Source organism: Pleurodeles waltl, chromosome 4_1 (genome assembly GCF_031143425.1).
Source record: "Pleurodeles waltl isolate 20211129_DDA chromosome 4_1, aPleWal1.hap1.20221129, whole genome shotgun sequence".
NCBI classification, from domain to species: domain Eukaryota; kingdom Metazoa; phylum Chordata; class Amphibia; order Caudata; family Salamandridae; genus Pleurodeles; species Pleurodeles waltl.
In genome coordinates, this window is record NC_090442.1 from 656634981 (window position 1) to 656655507 (window position 20527).

Genomic DNA, 20527 nt, shown 5'->3' on the forward strand with positions numbered 1-20527 from the left:
CTGCATGGTTTGCATCCACAAAATGATGTTGTACATTTGGGCCCCAGGGGATTGGAGGTAGATATTCACATTCTCCACAGTGTGCTACTGTATTAATCAGGTAGGTGTTATAATGTAATTTATCGACTATAGCACCCCTAAGGACCACAAGTGTGCACAGATAGTATATCAGCTATTTTTTAAATTTAACACTAACGTTTTACCCACCAATGCTCCTGGCGAGGTGAGCAACAATCCATCAACTTGGGCGCTCATTCTAAATCAGCTAAGAATTCTGCATCAGTTGTTCAGCACCCGGAATTCCAGGCTCTAAGAACAATGAGGTATTCCGAGTTTGGGCGCTGAACTTCCAGATGGGGAATTTTAGGGTGACACTATTTTTTGTCCAAAGCAGGAATTCGAGACCACTCAGAGTGAGTACCCTAGTTAAGGCTTACTAACCCCAGCAGGGCACTACAAATGCTCCAAGCAAGCAGAGATTGGATGTATTACAAACGCCGTGTTGCACATACTGTATTTCTCATTAGTCAATCCCCATCAAGTGCACTGACAATGAAACAACATATTCGATGACACTGCCAATGACATTTCAATAAAAGCAAAGAGTATTTGTTAGAGTAATGTAGCACAAGCATCACTTGAGCTCAATAATCACTTAGGCAAAACAAATGCTACCAGTGTGTTGTATATTTAAAATAGTACCCCAGGTGACATATATGTCAGTGTACATCATGGTGAGACCACTTCTTCATCATACTATTAATTACAAGCAACAACACCCTTCCTCACCCAAAAGATGACAATTTGCCTGTCATGATACCTCATAGAATGCCAAAAAATAAGCCCGACTTATCTGTTGAGGAACCTATGAAATCAAGCATTATCCTATATCTCATTACTTGACCCCCCCCCCAAAATTACCAGGATTCTCAAAGTAGTAGCCACACTTTTCTGAAAAATGTGAAAACCACCTGAAAAGGCAGCTAACAAAAGGTTTCAGCAAGAGACTGTCAAAGTAAAAAATGTGGCTATAATATTGAATGTCAACAGAAGACGTCAGTGGATGCATGGAATGTTATGCTCCTGGCAATGTATGTCCAAGAGTTGATACAGACCTCATAAGGGAAGCTTGAAGTGTATCACTGAATCAACAATGCCACGATTCTCGCCCCATCAAAAGACCTCCTCAAAGTTTGGCATAGTAAAGGACACAAATAAAAGAGACACTGTGGTAGATTTGTGGTGTCAAATACCTCAGCCACACAAGTTCTTTCAAATGTTATGGTTTAATTGTTATTAAATGGATGTGGTGAACATTTAGATTCAGACACGTCATGATTATGTATAAGGCACACAATCATAACAATAATAATATATGTAAAGGAAAAATGGAAACTATAATTACTATGGGGGTCATTATGACCTCAGCGGTCGGTGATAATGTGGTGGTAATACAGCAAACAGGTTGGCGGTAAACACCGCCACATTATGACATTGGCGGGTTAGCTGCAGCCAACCCGCCAATATACCACTCTGACCGTCATGGCAGTAGCAGCCGCCGGGCTGGAGATAGCAATCTCCAGCCCGGTGGCCGCTAATGTACTCCCGGCGGAATTGTGACCCTGCCTACAGCCATGGTTTTTGTGGCATTCGGAACGCCACAAAAACCATGGTGGTAGGCCCTACCAGTGACATGGATTTCCTTCCCAGTCACTGGTAGGAGTCCCACCCACCCCCCAAACACTCCTCAGATGCCCCCACGCCCCTCCATCAACGCTCCCCCTTCCAATCCTCCACCCCCCCATTCACGCACACTGGCAGACACCCACCACGAATACACACACTCACTCACACAGGCATACACGCATGCATCCATTCATTCTCGCACACATCCGTCCACACATTCACACTGACACGCAGACACGCATTCACATTTCCATTCATATACGCATTCTCACACATGCACACACACACGCAAACAACACTACACACACATTCGCATTCACACACAAACTCACACATTCATGCACACACACACACACAAAACACCCCCTACCCTCTCCCCTGTCGGAAACCCAATTTACTTGCATCCAGGGGGTCTTCCGGCAGGGGACGGGGCGCTCCTACCGCCAGTAGCGCCCCCCAGCAGAACACCACCAGGCCGTATTATTTGTTATAATACAGCTGGCGGCAGTCTCCTGGCGTGGTGCTGCTGGTGGTAACAGCACCACCTTAACACCATCCGCCAGTATGGCCACAGCCAGATTTCCACCCTTCTTGTGGCAGAAATCCAGCTGTGGTCATAATTTGGCAGTCGGATGTTATCCACGGTGACGGTCTTTTGGCGGCACAATGTTTTAATGAGGGCCTATGTCATCTGCAAAGGTACATCATTGGCTTTGGCTGAACACAAACATTGTAAAGTCCATAGTGTTTCTAGCAAAGTGGGATTATTACACCATACACCTGGACCAGAGACTTCAGCTTTTCACAATTTTGCTATTCAGCAATGAGGGTAAGGAAGGATTGGTTAAGGTAACAGGGAGTACAAATGCAAAACTGGACTGGAGCGTTTTTTCACAAACATAGATCCATTCACTGACATGGAATATCACACTTAATGTGTTGCAAATTTTTGTAACTCATTGGACTTCAACTGAAAAAAAGATGTTGCCTACAAAGAATTTCAGACATATTTCTGGTTATGACTATTAAAAAAAACAAGCATACATCTTCACCTACAATATTTGTTGTGTGTACATCTATTCTCATTTTATAACTAATGCTCAAAATAAATGATCAGTTAAAAAATTAACACCAAGCCGCAGTAAACTGACCTATAACCTGTCTACATTTCTACTGCAGAGGTGGCCCAGATTAAATGCAGAAGTATGTCATCCCCACAAACAGCTTTGATGTGTGGTAAGCATGTGCTCTTCTTAGCTGAAGGGGCGCAATGTGAATTTCTGTGTACTAGAATTGGATACTTTGCCTTTCTTAGATGAGATTTGAACAGTCTAGCTCTGCCCCTCCCCCACCAGGGGCCAATTTATCAATGGATCAGCAGATTCAGTGGCATTGGGGCCAAGAAATCCAAAGGATCCTTCACCTCTTAGTTAGTGCTCTGTTTTACTATCCCACCAGCACACACTGGCACATTTCCTTTGCTTGGGCTTTGCTATCCCACTGGGTGTACTACCTAAAAGAAATTGGGTTACTGTTTGAAGGGGATGGAACCATTCTCAAGCATGCACCACAATTATTCTGATGGTGAAGTCACAAGCAAACCCTAAAATAACCTGTGCTCAACCCTTGAGTAGCTTGGCACGGATCAGTCAGGCTTAATGCAGAGGCAATGTGTAAAGTATATATGCAAGACTTCAAACAGTAGCACAGTGAAAATACACCTTAAAAGGATCCCACACCTGTTTAGAAAAATAGAGTCGTTTTTAATAAATAAAACAAGACCAAGATGACAAAAGTCCAATAAGTAGAACTGGAGATATTCAAATTTAAGTTAAAATAGCATCACAAAGCACACAGTGGCAACTGTGGATTTCCGGTCAATGTTGGAAGTTCAGACCGGCTGCGCTGGAACACAGTTTGGCTGCAGGGACCCAATTAATCCAGCGGAACACAGTACCTTAAATCCTGATTTGTGGATCTATTGGAGTGGCATTCAACTGAATAACATAGAATGCAGTGGCGTAAAGTAGAGTGGACATAGAGTGGAGTAAAGTACAGTAGAGTGGAAATGTTTACAGTGGAGTGTTGTAGATTTGAGTGACATACTGTGGAATAGAGTAGAGTGGATTGACATACAGTAGAATGGCATAGAGTGGAATAGCGTGTAGGGGAGTAACGTGCAGTGGAGTGGCGTACAGTGGAGTGCCCTAGGTTTGAGTAAAGAGGAGGTGCAAAAAGTGTAAGAGCATAAAGTGTAGTGGCATACAGTGGTGTTGCGTACAGTGTAACATCACTGAGTAGAGTGCCATATCGTGGAGTCTTGTACACTGCAAAGGCATAAAGTGGAGTGGCATAGAGTCGAATAGGGAATAGTGGGGTGGGCTACAGTAGTGTGGCATACAGATGTATGTGAAATTTAGCAGCAATGTAGGTTATGGTGTGCAGAGTAATGCAAACAGCACATTGAGCTGCCTTGTGTTTTCCAGATGTACAATGTTAACCTGACGGAAATATTGCATTGCCCATGCAACACCATGCATGATTCAAGGGTACTTCAATCCAATCATGCAGCTAGACCATAGTTATATCTAGGGTCATGGTATACCGTGATAACTTTGCAGTCTACTGTGGTACATGGCGATGACAAGCCAGTATATAATTGGGTAATGGCTGTTTTAAGAGAATAAAAAAGGCAGCCATATTGTTTTTACTACAATTTGCCTGAGTTCAGTGTTAGGGCCTTAGATACAGGTAGGAAGTAGGTCCCTACCTATTGCCACTTTATTAGAAATGTATTTATAATATTTATATATTTTTAAATAAGTTTACAGCCATTTACTGCCATAGTATCAAAAAATGTACCACAATGACGGACATTACTAAGTTTAAATGCCTTATAACTAAAAAAAATACTTACCCTACTTAACTGTAGAAACCAAAAAGAATAATTTCTGCACAATAATGTATAATTCTGCCAAATTTAATATGAATCCATTCACCCGTCTTCATCAAATACAATAGTCTATGGAAAATACATGAGTGGAAAAATGGGTTTTGGGACCGCTTTTATCTTTGAAACCCCTTAACGATTCACTGGAAAAGTTTACATCATGTCAAAATGTAGAAAATGCTGTAGGTCTGGAACCTTTTGTGGTGATTTGTCAAATGGATGGAAAGATATTAGGGAGCTAATATCCAAAGAATTCCTATATTTAGGAGTACTCACTATAATTACAGGATGCCAATCAAATTTAACGTGATTTCTTTCTCTTTATTTATTGTGTTTGTTATGTATTTGTTTACTTGTTCACATAATATTTTGACCATAAATGTGTGTTTTAGTTGTTCATGTAGTAATTCCAGAACTTTACATGTGCAGTCAAGTTTATTTTTTGGCTTCCTTGCTACTTTTAGTAAGATTGTGCAACGTATGAAGCCCAAAGTGAATGAAAGCCAATCTTTGTTGTTATAAAAACTCAAATAATTATGTTATTTTTTTTCTAATGGTGAGTTACCATGTCTTCCAAACAGTAGTTTGTGTAGTTCACTTTTCCACTTTGTTTTTTTTTGTTTTGTCCTCATACACCTCTGGCCTTCAAACCACTCCATAACACCCTTGCGATGTTCACCATACACTGAGATTTCTAAGGCCAGGGAGAACAGAGCTCTCTTATTCCGACTTCGACCAACATCTATGCCAATGACACAAGAGTAACTGAGTTCATAATCATAGGACACAAGTTATTCATGAGTACATAATGCCTTATACTACAGTGTCTTTCCACTCCCATAAGCGTGACCAGATCTTTATTTTCTTATCCTTATTTAATTTACTCACTCCCACATCCAATCTTGAGGTAACCATCAAAGCGTTAAGCCAGTCTATGTACAAGGGAGCTGAGGAAACCAACCACTTCCTGCAAATTTCCCTCCTAGCCAAGAGTATTGCATAGAACAATATTGTTCTAATATCCTTATTGATTAATTCATCCCCTTCCTATACCAAAAAAATAACTAAAGACAGAGTTGGATAGACATTTTGCCGAATAATAGCTGAAAGAGATATACATACTTCCCGCCAAAAAGAAAACACCCCTGGGCAGTCCAAAAACATATGAATATCAGAATCACCTGACAAACCACATTTCGCCTCCCCACATCTTGGAAAGCCTATCAGGGGAGAAGAAGGCCCTATGCAACATATAAAGATGGTTCCTCCTCAATGAAGCCGGTTTAACAATTTTAAATATCCCCCACATTGACATTTCCCACCATACCTGCACCTGCCCAAGAGGGACCTCTTCCCCCCAAAGATCGACTGGTAATCTAAAGTCACCCTCTAAGACATCCAACATTCCCCAATACCATTTCAAAACTTTTTGTACTTGTTCATGATTCCTTACCAAACTATCTTCTAGATCATGGGTACTCACAAACTTTTTCTCGGGGGCCAAAATTGCAGTATGGTTTGCGGCCGAGGGCCGCACTGAAGTGACAGCGGGGGGCGGGGCTTAGAGGGGCGGGGCTTAGAGGGGGAACAACCACCCCACCCCCTTTTTCAAAACAATGCTAAACAGCGCCATCTTCTCTCACCCCTACCCCAGTAACACACACAGCGCCATCTGCTCTCACCCCTACCCCAGTAACACACACAGCGCCATCTGCTCTCACCCCTACCCCAGTAACACACACAGCGCCATCTGCTCTCACCCCTACCTCATTAACACACACAGCGCCATCTGCACACAGCGCCATCTGCTCCCACCCCTACCCCAGTAACACACACACAGCGCCATCTGCACACAGTGCCATCTGCTCCCACCCCTAGCCCAGTAACACACACTGCGCGCACACACACAGTGCCATCTGCTCTCACCCCTACCCCAGTAACACACACAGCGCGCACACACACAGCGCCATCTGCTCTCACCCCTACCCCAGTAACACACACACACACACACACAGCGCGCACACACACAGCACAATCTGCCCTCACCCCTACCCCAGTAACACACACACAGCGCACACACACAGCGCCATCTGCTCTCACACCTACCCCAGTAACACACACAGTGCCATCTGCTCTCACCCCTACCCCAGTAACACACACAGCACCATCTGCACACAGCGCCATCTGCTCTCACCCCTACCCCAGTAACACACACAGAGCCATCTGCTCTCACCCCTACCTCATTAACACACACAGCGCCATCTGCACACAGCACCATCTGCTCCCACCCCTACCCCAGTAACACACACAGCGCCATCTGCTCTCACCCCTACCCCAGTAACACACACAGCGCCATCTGCACACAGCGCCATCTGCTCTCACCCCTACCCCAGTAACACACACAGCGCCATCTACTCTCACCCCTACCTCATTAACACACACAACGCCATCTGCACACAGCGCCATCTGCTCCCACCCCTACCCCAGTAACACACACAGCGCCATCTGCACACAGCGCCATCTGCTCCCACCCCTAGCCCAGTAACACACACTGCGCGCACACACACAGCGCCATCTGCTCTCACCCCTACCCCAGTAACACACACAGCGCGCACACACACAGCGCCATCTGCTCTCACCCCTACCCCAGTAACACACACAGCGCGCACACACACAGCGCCATCTGCTCTCACCCCTACCCCAGTAACACACACACACACAGCGCACACACACAGCGCAATCTGCTCTCACGCCTACCCCAGTAACACACACTACATTAAAAACAAATAAATAAATAACCAAAGAGCCTTACCTGACTCAAAGCACTGTAAAGATGCCACAAATGTGGAACAGCAGGCAGGCAGGCAGGCAGCAGACGTGGAGCCGGTGACAGGAAGCAGACGACCAAAGCCCCGTAAAAGTTAGCTGCAAGCCCTGACTTTTATGGGGCTTTGGCTTCCAGGATCGTCAGGGCAACGCCATAAACAATGGCCACCGTATGTAAACATAGAGGAGGGCCGCGGGAGCATGCTCCCGCGGCCCTCTTCTATGTTTACATACTGCTGCCATTATGATATGGCGTTTGGTGTGCGTCTCGCGGGCCACCAAGCTAGGTCCGTGGGGCCGCTGGCGGCCCGCGGGCCGTACTTTGAGTACCGTTGTTCTAGATGATTCGCATGGCCTAGAGTGATTATAGGCTCGCAATACCAATTCCTTATTTGGACATATTTCAGTCTTGAAAGAGATCTCTCTGTTACTTCCGTAAGCTCATCCCAAGATAGCAAGGCCCCTGCACTAATCAGATCCCCCCACACTTCAACTCCTGCCCTCTTAAGAGGTCGAGCCAATACATCTGTTAAACATTCAGGGGTACCTGGGGAATCCCAAACCGGAGCCCCCAGGCTGTAGTATGGTATCTTCGCCACTCGACGCTCCTCAAACCAGACTTTAGCCGCATCTTGTAGTATTTTCAATTTCACTTTCTTGAAAAATTTGGGATCCCCAAATTATATAAAAAATGTTCGGTAGCCACTGTACAATCAAACATTGTGCCCACTACTGACAGATCTGGAGAGGCAAGCAACATCCTAGTATTCTTAAGATGAAACGCCCACGCATAGTATTGAATATCCGGGAGTGTCAAACCCCACTTTTCTCTTCTTCTACGCAGTTTCTTCCAAGCTATCCTAGGACCCTTATGTGCCCATATAAAGGAGGTTATTTTCTGTTGACACAGAGCCAATAATTTTTTGTCCACAACTAAAGGAATGGAATTATAAAGAAAGTTCAACTTAGGCAATATTATCATTTTAATCAAATTCACCCTCCCAATAACTGTGAGCACAGATGTAACCAACCGAGCATTAACTTATTGCACTCTGTTATAACCGACCTAATGTTTACTACGGGTATTTGTTTCAAATCGTGAACAACTGACAATCCTAAATACCTCATACAAGTCGTAGTACGCCAATTTGCACTCTTCAAATTCCAGACAATTATTTCGATCTTATCCGAACTAATACAATAGCCTGAAATCTTCCCAAATTCTTCCGTAATATCCAACAAAACAGGCATTGTTATCAATAAGTCGGAGGTGTAGATGAGAAGATCATCAGCAAACAGAGCTACTTTCATCACCCAACCCTTACTCGTAAATGGGGAAATTCTCAAATCCTGCCTAATTCTCCTAGGCAAAGGTTCGATGTACAAGTTGAATAACAGAGGAGAGAGAGGGCAACCCTGTCTGGTACCTGTAGTGATCTTAAAAGAACCTGTTAGCATACCATTAACCAACAGCCTAGCCTCGGGTGCCTGATATATAGATAAAATTAGATGACAACATTTATGCCCCAAATTACAATGGTCAAGAACCCTATATAGATATTTCTAATTCACTCTATCAAAAGCTTTCTTTGCATCTACTGCTATAACTGCCAAGGGGTCCTGGTAAGAAGTAGCTAAGTCAGTGGTCCCCATCAAATTAAATGTCTGCTCATATAAAAATCTATTCCGGATAAATCCCCTCTGATCCGGAGGAACCAAATCGCTCACACCAATGCTTAACCTGTTCGCCAATATCTTAGCAAAGAGCTTATAATCACTATTTAACAAGAAAATAGGTCTGTAAGAATCACACTTCAATTCATATCAGGAAGCCAGCAGAGCGACACTACCCTCAAAAATCTCTGAAAACAATTGCAAGAGAAAAGGGAATATAGAGTCTCCCAACACTTTGTAAAACTCAACTGGAATTCCATCCGGACCTGGGGCCTTACCATTTTTACTTCCTCTTAACACTGCTCTTATTTCCCACTCCGTGATAGGTCTAGACAGATCATTGTGTTTACTGTGCAACAAGCAGGGGGCATATCATTTTCCAACCATTTCCCAATCATCTCCTCGCTTACCTCCCTCTCCTCCGTATAAAGTTCTGAAAAGAATTTATAGAAAACCTCCCCTATAGCCTCTGAAGATGTAACACTAGCCCCTGACTGAGTATCCACCAGTTCCTTAACCATATTATGCACTCGCTCCTTTTTACACTTCCAAGCTAGTAATTTTCCCATGTTTTCTCCATATTCAAAGTGAATTTGCTCTCTTGCCTCCCATCGCTTGGCAATCCTAGCTTGTAAAATAGATTCCAACTGTAATTTTAACTGGGAAATCTTATTTTTCAAATATGCCTCATCTTCGCCCCTATCGTAGTAAATATTATGCAACGCAATTTGCTGTTCTACATATTTCACTTCTTCTCTATATTTCTTGTTCCTGTAACTCACAAGACTTGTAACTTTTCCCCTTATTACTGCCTTGAAAGTATCCCATACAGCAGCTCCTGATGCTGACCCTTGATTTACTCTAAAAAAGTCCTCAACCTCCTTCCGGAGAATACAAATGACCTCATCTTCCATTAAAAGGGTCCGATCAAAAGTCCATCTCACCCCGCCTACCTCAGAGGGGCAACTCAAACTTAATGTCACTGCTGCGTGGTCTGATAAATGGGCATGTGAGTAAACTATAGTCTCTACCAAATCACAAATAGTATAGTCCACTAAAAAATAATCGATCCGCGATGCATGACCATACTTTTGATTATGGAATGAAAATTCCTGCTTTTGCCCTGCTCTCTGCCTCCACAAATCACACAAACTAAAATCCTTCATCATTAATTTTAGATATTGCTGCGACTTTGGAGTCCCCACCGACCTAGATTTTGCTGACCTGTCAAGCCTATTGTCTAGAATCACGTTAAAGTCACCCATCATAATAACTGAATCTGAGAAACTCAAAAGATGAGAAAAAAACGCTCTAAGAGGTTCTAGGTCATCGCAGTTGGGACCATAGTATCCTACCAATGTAAATGCCCTACCACCCAGCTGCAGTCTAAGTATAATCCATCTCCCTAACCTATCCGTTAACACCTTGGATAGAATGACATTCAACTGACGCTTAACTAGAATTGCCACTCCATCCGTGTTAAAATTGTGCTTGGTAGTAACAAAGTCCCCTATCCATTTCTGTGTTCTAAACAGAGTTACGCTTTCATCTTCAGTTAAGTGTGTTTCCTGTAGAACTATAATATGGGCTGGGGAATCCCTAGGAAATTGCAGAACTCTCCTCGCCCGAGCTCTCACACGCAACCCATTAACATTCCATGACATCAATTGTACCAGTCCCTTCCTGCCTCCCTGGACCCCCTGGCTCTTATCCAGGTAAAAATAAATCTGAGGTGTATGAGGTTACTTATTTTTTTTTTCTGCATGCCTCCCCCTTAGTGCACCCCAAAACCCCCCTGTTGTGCTCCTGCCCACCCTCCCTGGGAGAACCCCCACCACCATTAATAGACCCATAGGCCCAATTTTTAGAAACGCAATGAGCTCCCCGGCTTCCTTAAACCATATTCCCCTTCCTTATAGTTTCTATCAGGTAATCCGCCGCAGCTGGATCTCTAATGTTATACATTTTGTTGTTAAACATCATGCGCTAATTAGCTGGAAATTTTAATCGAGCTACCGCACCCACATTTTTTAATTTCTCCAAACGTTTCCTAGCTCCCATTGCCTGTTCAGTGTTAATCTAGAGAGGTCAGACCTAATTTCAAATTTCATTTCTCCACTCTCCAGGGATCCGAGATCTAATACCTCTCCGAGAATTTTTTCTTTCAGCATGTAAGTTTGAAAATTCACCAAGATCCTCAGCGGTTTCTTGGTATTCGGATTCCTCCTAAAAAGATTGCGATGCACTCTCTGGATATCATTGATAATATGAACCTCTGTCTCATCCAAAGGGATTACATTTTTAAAAAGAGAAGCTATATTGTTCTTCAAATCCGACCCTTCCACTCCCTCTGGGACATTTAAAATTCTAAGATTATTCCTTCTTGAGTTATTTTCTAAATATTCCAGTTTCTCCTGCAGGTCCCGTTCTGTCCCTTTTAACTGTTGAATCTCTTCCTTCTTCTTCCTCAAGTCCTCTCCCATAGTCTCAACCGACTCTTCAAGGGCCTGAGTTCTCAGTGCCAAAAGATCTATTTTTTGCTCCAAAGATTCACAAGCTAATCTTATTTCTGCTTGATTTCCATCTGAGGTTAAAAAGCTCTTTTTTATACTTTCCGTCAGTTAGGCAAGCATACTTTCCAAGGCACTAGGCTCTGATACTGTAGTCTGGGCTTGATTGTCCGATATTTGTAAGGGCTCTACAATTTCTGCCCCTGCTAGATGGTGCAAGATTTCCTGTGTCCCAAAAATATCCTCCCTAGCCTCATTTGCCTCCTGGGACCTAGGGTGCAAAACCAAAGGTAGGTTAGGGTTTAAGTCTAGTAAAGAAATGGGTGCGGACGCCCCCTCCCTAACCTTATCCTGACTCATTGATAAATCAAGAGTAGTAGACACTATCGGGAGAGTTCTAAAATATGCCCGTAGAGAGGGGGTAATCCTAGTACTGGTTTTAGCAGATCTCTGCTTTATTTTAGTTTTTTTAATATTACGATCCACCTCCTTCTTGTAAAGATCGCCTCGTATGTTCTCAGATTTCTGAACCCCTGCACTGTCCTGGTTCATACACAAGGTTTTGCCCTTACTTGCACCTCCTGTGAGTCCAGCTGTAGTGGCTAAGGAACTTCTTACCGGTGGAGGGATTGAGGTGAGCGTCCCAGCCTCCAAAACCGGCTTCCTTACTCCTTGCACTGGCTCCTGTAACTCTGAAAGCCCCAGAGACGCTGCTCTCACACGTGAAACTGCAGAGCAGCTGGTGCTGCCTCTGCCAACGTTCCACCGGAGGGGAACGTGTGACGCTGCCCGGCGACATCTTCAGAGCTCCAGGGTGGCTCGAATCCAATTAGCCGCCCCGGACTCCTCTTTGGTCCACGAGCATCTTCTTGCGCTCATACGCTGCCTCGGCAGCTGCGACGAGTATCCAGACCAGGGGGAGTGAAACAAATCCCAAAGCTCTCAGCCGGGGAGCTCAGGTAGGCGTTTCAGCGGGCAGTTTTTGTTTGACTTGTTGGGCCAGTTTGATTTTGTGAGCCAGACAACATACAAGACAAATTTTGTAGATTAAGACGCACTCTATTCATTAGGTATTTGATTCTAGATTTCTATTAGTATGTAACCATAAATGGGTCTTTCCATTGTACATAGAGTAAATCTAAAAATGCACATATGCATCTAGTTTATTCTATGGGCTTTCTAGTCACTTTTAGTAGGATTGTGTGATGTATGAAGCCAAAGTGACCAGAAACAATTATAGTTATTGTTAATAAAACTGAGATTATTATTTTTTCCCAATGGCCAATATCCATGTCCTCCAAATGCTAGTTTGTGTGTCTCACTGGTAGATCAACTTTGCATTTTTGTGCACAAGAATGCAAAAGAAAGATGGATTTTGTTTGACGTATATATATATATATATATATATATATATATATATATATATATATATATATACATATATATACTTTTTATTGTGTACTTGGGTGTTAAACTGGTACTCTAAGGTGAAACCTTTGAACATAAAGGGTTAACCTGTGTAAAACATGACAAAACAAGAAAGTGATACTATATATATATTTTACACCCACCCTGAAACAGATTTTAACATTATAAAATGATACTTTTAATTTGTTCAATAGTGTTTGTAATGATCCAGTACAATCGCCATTGTTTTCCCTTTAGTTCACATTTAGTTCAGATGCACATGTCCAAGAACACACGTGGATGCGGGCAGATTCAGTATAACTGGTGTGGTAATCAATCAAGTGGTATTTCCCATGTAGCTGAAGCTGCTGTCTGGCATTAGGTGCTGAGGAGGACTCTTGAAAGCAGGTGTCCCCTCTACCCACTGCTCCCCCTTCAATAAGAGCAATTTCTATTGTTGTATTTTTGGTGACCTTGATTTGGGATTTTTATTCCATCTGGTTTATGTGTAGAAGCCGGCGTGGGCTGTGACTACCAATAAATAAAAATGATCCTATTATAGCTCATTGATGCTGTTTCACCATGCATAAGATTGGGTGAAGTCCTATTTAAATGAGTATGAGACGGTCTCTCACTGAATCAGAGGCAGGGTCCCTGGAATTGTGCAATTTTGCAGTCACTGTGTTTCCACATAGTTAGCTGGATTTGCTGCATTTGCCACATAATCCATCATCTGCTGCACAAACTGCAGATTTTTATGAAAAAAATGTTTCTAGCTCAAAAGGATCAAAGGTTTGCTGGTCCACTTTCTACTTCTTATTGTGTATTTGGGTGTTAGAATGGTACTATTAGGTGAAACCTTTGACCATATAGGGTTAACCTGTGTAAAACATGACAAAATATGAAAGTAATACTATCACAAAATGTACTAGATTGCGCCGCCTAATCTGCTTTTTCTTGCCGCAACATTTAGCCACCCTGTCACATAATTTGGTCCTTCCCTGTCCCATAATTCCAGTGGCCCTGATCAAAAGGAACATGGGGATTTTGTACCTTTGTATTATAACACATTAATTATATTCACATTTAAAAACATATTTGCTAGTGGGTACACTCGTTGGCAATGTTTTCACGGGTCTTCAGTAAACTGAACAGTGGTTCGTTTTGCACCATATGGCACCACATAAAGCGTTTTTCTTTGCTGCTTAACATGAATTTCAACAAATAACATTTTACACAACAGATTACTAGTGTACCTACCATTTTCTACCACAAATTTAAATCTGATGAAATCATACAACCACATAAAATACAATACAACTGACAAAGTCAATTACAAAACTGTTTACCTCACATGGCCCATACAATCCTACCTACTTGGAATTAGAGAAATATGGTTGAATAACTAGAAAAATGAGATGGGATGACCAATAAGTCACTTGATAAAAAAATAACGAGAGAAAATATATCAATCCAAAGTGTAGAATACTAGCTTACCTGGAATGCAGTTGCATTTCCGATGTTAGGAGAACTGGATGTTTGTTTCTGGTCTGTTCCGATTTTACTGCAATCAAACTGAAAACAGACACAATGCATCTACTGTCAAAATGTGCACAAAAGGTGGATGAAAATCTTCCAAGGTAAAAGTAAAAGGCTCTACCTGTTCTGCAGCATCATTCTGAGGTGTGCATGATGCTACTGGTGATCGGCACATTGACTCAGTTTTACACCAGACACAGCCGCTGCGAACACACTCCGTGCAACTGTTAGGAGAAAAGCGATATATGTATTACTTTGGCGCTAGGAGGTGAAACATAAAGGGCAACTGTTAGAGGGACAGATGCAATATGATGCCATGTGATAAAAGGTGGCTAAAAGAGAAAAGACTCAAGATAGACTGATGTGGAACTAAAGGAAGCCACCAGTAGACATCACCTTTCAAGTAATGAATGACCTCACAAAACATCTATCCTAAAATATGAAAGAACAAAAAAGTAAACGACTGAAAGGCAATGGTAGACATTAACGTGAGATAGACAATAACCTTGACTCTACATGGAAAGAGACTGTTCGAACCTAAAGAATTGTCAATTACATTAAACAAGAAAATGTGCAGGGCAAGAGTGATCAAAGGAAAGACGATGTGGTAAGTTTAGACAGATGAAGAAAATGGAGTGGATAAGACTGTACTGAAAATACTCGTGCACTTCTTGATATAGAAAATTTCACTATTTGGGTGCAAAAAATAACTACTTTGTTTTTTACACAATCATATAGTTTAAACTTGACTATAGGGTTTGCCAGATTTACCCTTTGAATAAAATGTACCAGTTCTTTCTTTCACGCATTTGAGTTTTTGTTAAGGCCCATAGTTTGACATAACAATACAGTCCTAGCACTCTTTGGATGATTACCAAACGAAAGGGTAAAGTGATGGAGAACCATTGATGACGTCTTCTGAATTTGTTTTTCAAAACAGACAGAGGTAGAACTTCTTTCACCCAAGAATTTCAGAAAGTTATTTAGACTCCAGTGAATGGTCAGCCTGCCTGCTGGGGCAATGAAGTAGTGTCTCCACCCTCCTTGCGGCAGACCATTTGCGGAATCAAAGTCCCCCGCTGTGTGGCGAAAGTGTGACTTTTCAACAGAAGTTCATCTGGAACATTTCTGTGTTGCCTGCCTCGTACCATACTGACCCTAATGAGTCAGAGAAAATGCAGGTGTGATGGAGTAGAAGAAACAGGTGGGGAATTCTGCATCAGATTTGAGGACCACAAATCATCAGTATGTACAAAATAAATTACAGGCCCCTCTTGTACTCCACTGTATTGACTATGGAAATGGAGAAATACATTTAAAGTAGCTGATCCTTGAGACAATGAAAGGAGGTTGAAATATAAAGACTCTAGAGAAATGTAGTGAGGGAGAGACCTTTTGGGCATTTACCTTAAAACTCTTTTGCAAAGGTCTGAATGAGAAAATCATTTGGGAATTGACGTGACCTATGGAGAGACTCCTCAAGAGTTGGGTAGAATGGCTCTATTACGTTTGGAAGGCTAAGGAAGTGATTGAATATCTCCACCGCAGTAGCAGATTTATCAGGATTTTCTAAGCAAATGGACACTTTTACCTGATGTACTTTATGAATGGCTCTGACTTCCAGCGCCCTGACTTCCAGTGCACTGAATATGTCCCTCAAAATGTAAATACAAAATTGTTACCTTGTAATACACATTTTTTTCAAAAGAGTTTATTCTGTCTAGACTCACTAGCCCTGCTTTATTTGATATACACAAGAACATTGGTGATCTCACCACTTAGGAAGATCGAATAAGGATCCATGTATAAGCTTAGGCCCATATTTATACTTTTTTCTGCGCCACTTTTTGTCGCAAAATCGGCGCAAACTTACAAAATACAGTTGTATTTGGTAAGTTTGCGCCAATTTTGCATCAAAAAGCGGCGCAAATGAGACGCTAAAAAAGTATAAATATGGGCCTTAGTATTTCCACAGCTGATCAGATCCCTGGCAGGGAGATCTTGAGAAGAGACAATCATCCTCATTTTAAGGACTCAGTGCCCCTATAATACTGTTACAATTAAGTTTAGGTAACCGTGCATATCTTAGAGACAGCATAACATGGCAGCCACATCATACTTGTCTTACCAAAGTGAATAAAACACTTGTGTGGGATGGCAGAGTTAGGAGATAGAAATTAACAATGAAATGTAAACTTCTTTGAAAATAGTTGATTGGCAATAACAATATATTGTATGAGAGAAATTATTTGATGTGGGTCAAATTGTATTTGCTAAACTTTATAGGGCATTAAACATTTCCAAGATGGCAGCTGACTTTTCACCAGTTATTCAGGAGGTCTGCATGTGCCTTTGGGTCCCTTACTGAGGAGACGTAATCATCACTGACGTGCTGTCTTTCAGTCCACTATGGGTGAAACTCTCCCAAGATTGTTAGAAATTTCAAAGTTTAATAACTGGATCTTTATTGACAGGGTTAGTCTGCTTGATCTGGCGGTACTTAAGAGGTGTCCGTTGATGCACTTTTGACCATTGTTTGACCAGTGTGATTGGTGTTGAGCAGTCTGAGGCATAATACAATGTATCTCATTTAGCGAGTGTTTAGTAATGTTGAGTGCATTCTGGCAGTCATAGTATTTAAAGAGGATTGTGGTCTTTTTCACATTCGCTGCATATGTTTGCTAGTTTGGATTTTTGTTCAAATATAATTCGAACACATCACTATATTGGTTGATACCTTAGAAAGTTACGGTCTGTAGCTGATTTAAGGAGCTTTGGCAAAATAAAGTATGGTGCTAACAGGAACCATCTGAAGAATGGATTGGGGATACACTGTAACAGATTGTCATACATGTGATAGATGACCTAATGTTAAGATGAGAGCATTTATAGATGTGTCAAACAGGTACTTGGAGGAAGCACTAGTGTAATCTCTCAGAAAATTAATTTGATGCATTAGAAAGAGCAGATTTGCACTTTGACTAAGTTGGCCATATTTGCAGATCCTCATAATGTTCTGATATCCTTGCCAAATGAGGTATTGGTGTAGAGCTTTTTCTAATATACACAGTGCTACTAGGATTAGACACAGTGAAATATTTGATGTTTTTGGAATTCTCAATAAATAGAAGATTTTTGAGACAATTTCAGTTCAAACTGAGGTAGAACACCTTTATTTTATAGTTACTAGTTATTATATGAGGATAAAAATAATGACTCCTTGACCCTGTACATCAGTGCTTCCCAACCTTTTTGCAATCATGACTCACCTTTTAGCATGACTAACTGTTGTGACAACCCACCTAGTTTTAATGGACATGAAGAGGGTGATGATTTTAATGTAACTAAAGCACTGTGCAGTAATCCACTGTAATTTACAGGCAGCACATGTTCAATTGAAATGGCCACTAAAAGTGCACAGATGTACATTTGAACTAATACAACTATATTGCACACACAAATGATAAAGTGGGGAAACCAAGTTTCAGTGGATAATTATTATTTGTGCAACACCAAGTAAAGTGTCTTGATTTGTTCTGATCCTATTAAAATTGTTTCCATCACAATTCAGAATTACAACAAATGTGCTTCATTTTTGTTTTCCCAACTGCTGAATGTGTACTGTTCATTTAGAGGTATTTACATTTTGTTGTGTGTTACAAAAAAATGACATGCTGCATGAGAAGAGTTTGTTAACCACAGTCCCAAAATTAAAAAATAAGCAGCAATTTGTAGTCTGACATTTGACCTGTGTCTTTAAAAAGCAATGAACGTGGTAAGATAAATACAGAATTTAGGGCATCTTTTTTTTATTACTTTCACTTTTGCAACCCATCAAAAATCTGCCCCTGACCCACCAGTGGGTTACAACCCACAGTTTGGGAAACACTGCTAGACTCATTTGAGGTCTACCTGATCAGAGCAAAGGAATTAATTGGAGCATCATGAAAGTATAAAACCCCATATGTATACCACCTTAACACCTTTGAGGAATGGTATGCAGTTAGATGATGTGGACAAACTGTTAGTACTCACTGAGCGATTATGAACCGCAAGAGATGTGCAGGACAGTGTTTGGAAGGTTTCACAATAAGTGTTGTATGGATGGTTAATGTCACAGCTCACACAAGGTCATACATCCATGGTCACTGTTATATATATGCATGCACAAGTATAGCTAGGGCCACTGAAATGATGTGATTGTGCGGTTGCAGCAATTTTCGCATAGTTATAGATTTGCCACACTTGCCACATAATCAAACATCTGCCCCATAATCGTCAGATTTTAATTAAAAAAACATATTTTGTATCTCAAATGGTTCAAAAGTTAAAAAAATTGCTGTGCAGTTGAAGGAGCTTTGCAAAATTATGGGGGTTATTCTAACTTTGGAGGAGGTGTTAATCCGTCCCAAAAGTGACGGAAAAGTGACGGATTTACCACCAGCCGTATTACGAGTCCATTATATCCTATGGAACTCATAATACGGCTGGTGGTATATCCGTCACTTTACCGTCACTTTTGGGACGAATTAACACTCCTCCAAAGTTAGAATAACCCCCTATATTTTTGTTGTTATACTGCTATGTTTGGGTGTTAACTGGTACTAATGAGATCCAGCAATGCCCAAACAATGTTAACAAGTTTGAAAATGACAAAATAATTAAGTAATACTATAAGAAAATGGTCTGCATTATGCTTCATAATTTGCCTTTTCTTGCCGCACAATTTACTCAACCCTAACGCATAATTTGGACCTCCCCTGCTACATAGTACCAGTGGCAGTGGGTATAACTGAGCATTAGTACGCATGTTTTACCACACTTGGATAGTTATCAGCACTGCTAATAAATATGAATCACATCTGCAAGATATAAAAATATATTTTACTGGAGTGGGTTTAGTAAAGGAAATCATTTTGTAAAGCTATGTAACCAACGATCCATAAATGTTTTGAAAAACAATTGCTTTACATTATTCAGATATTTCACACATCCTAACCAGCAAGCAGAAGAAATCTCTTTTCTTTTGTATTTGCTGGTCCTGAAGAAGGTTACACTAAAATTATAGCCACTTAAACATGCATCAACCATTTCATTTAGTGTGGTCTAGGGCCTAAGACCCAGTCTCATGGAAGAAATCTACATGTACTCTCCTTACCGGGTGACAAAAGGAGATCATTTGAACCGTGTATGAATTTTAGATGTGTATGAGATAGGTATGCATGGTTGAGATTGGGGTTTGGGGTTCATAATAATGAATTTTTCGTAATTAAGAATTTTTGAGAAGTGTTTACTGGAAATATTTATATTTTATATTATGTAAAGATATTTTGTGTGCAATAGACGGATAAACATATATATATATATAGATATATGGAAAATGTCACTTACCCAGTGTACATCTGTTTGTGGCATGTAGTGCTGCAGATTCACATGCTATGCGTTGCTTCCGCCATCTAGTGTTGGGCTCAGACTGTTACAAGTTGTTTTCTTTGAAGAAGTCTTTTCGGAGTCATGGATCGAGTGACTCCTCCTCTCGGTCATACTGCGCATCAGCATTGACTCCGTTGTTAGATTGTTTTCCCACAAAAAGGTGTAGGAAGGAGTGATAGAGTGTAAGATTATATATGTTATATAAAAATAGTAAGTAAAAATAGATGATCATGCAAATGTAAATGTATATACATCTGTACAAATAAGAAAACAGCAACAACTACAGGCTTCCGGGGAGGAGGGAGGGTGCATGTGAATCTGCAGCACTACATGCCACGAACAGATGTACACTGGGTAAGTGACATTTTCCGTTCGATGGCATGTCTAGCTGCAGATACACATGCTATGCATAGACTACAAAGTGGTTACTCTCCCCAAAAAATGTGGTATCTAGCATGTAGGAGTTGAAGTTGTTTGAAATAATGTTCTTAAGACAGCTTGA

General features: G+C 41.4%; 1 protein-coding gene across 1 annotated transcript in view; it reads right to left on the minus strand.

The window, feature by feature from the left end:
- Positions 1 to 20527, minus strand: part of PLXNC1 (plexin C1) — a 449291-nt gene that overhangs the window by 218297 nt on the left and 210467 nt on the right. The window contains exons 8-9 of the mRNA XM_069229118.1: positions 14714 to 14816; positions 14551 to 14628 (exon numbers count right to left, since the gene is read on the minus strand). Coding sequence (XP_069085219.1) covers positions 14551 to 14628; positions 14714 to 14816 — 181 coding nt within the window. The remainder of the gene's footprint in view (positions 1 to 14550; positions 14629 to 14713; positions 14817 to 20527) is intronic.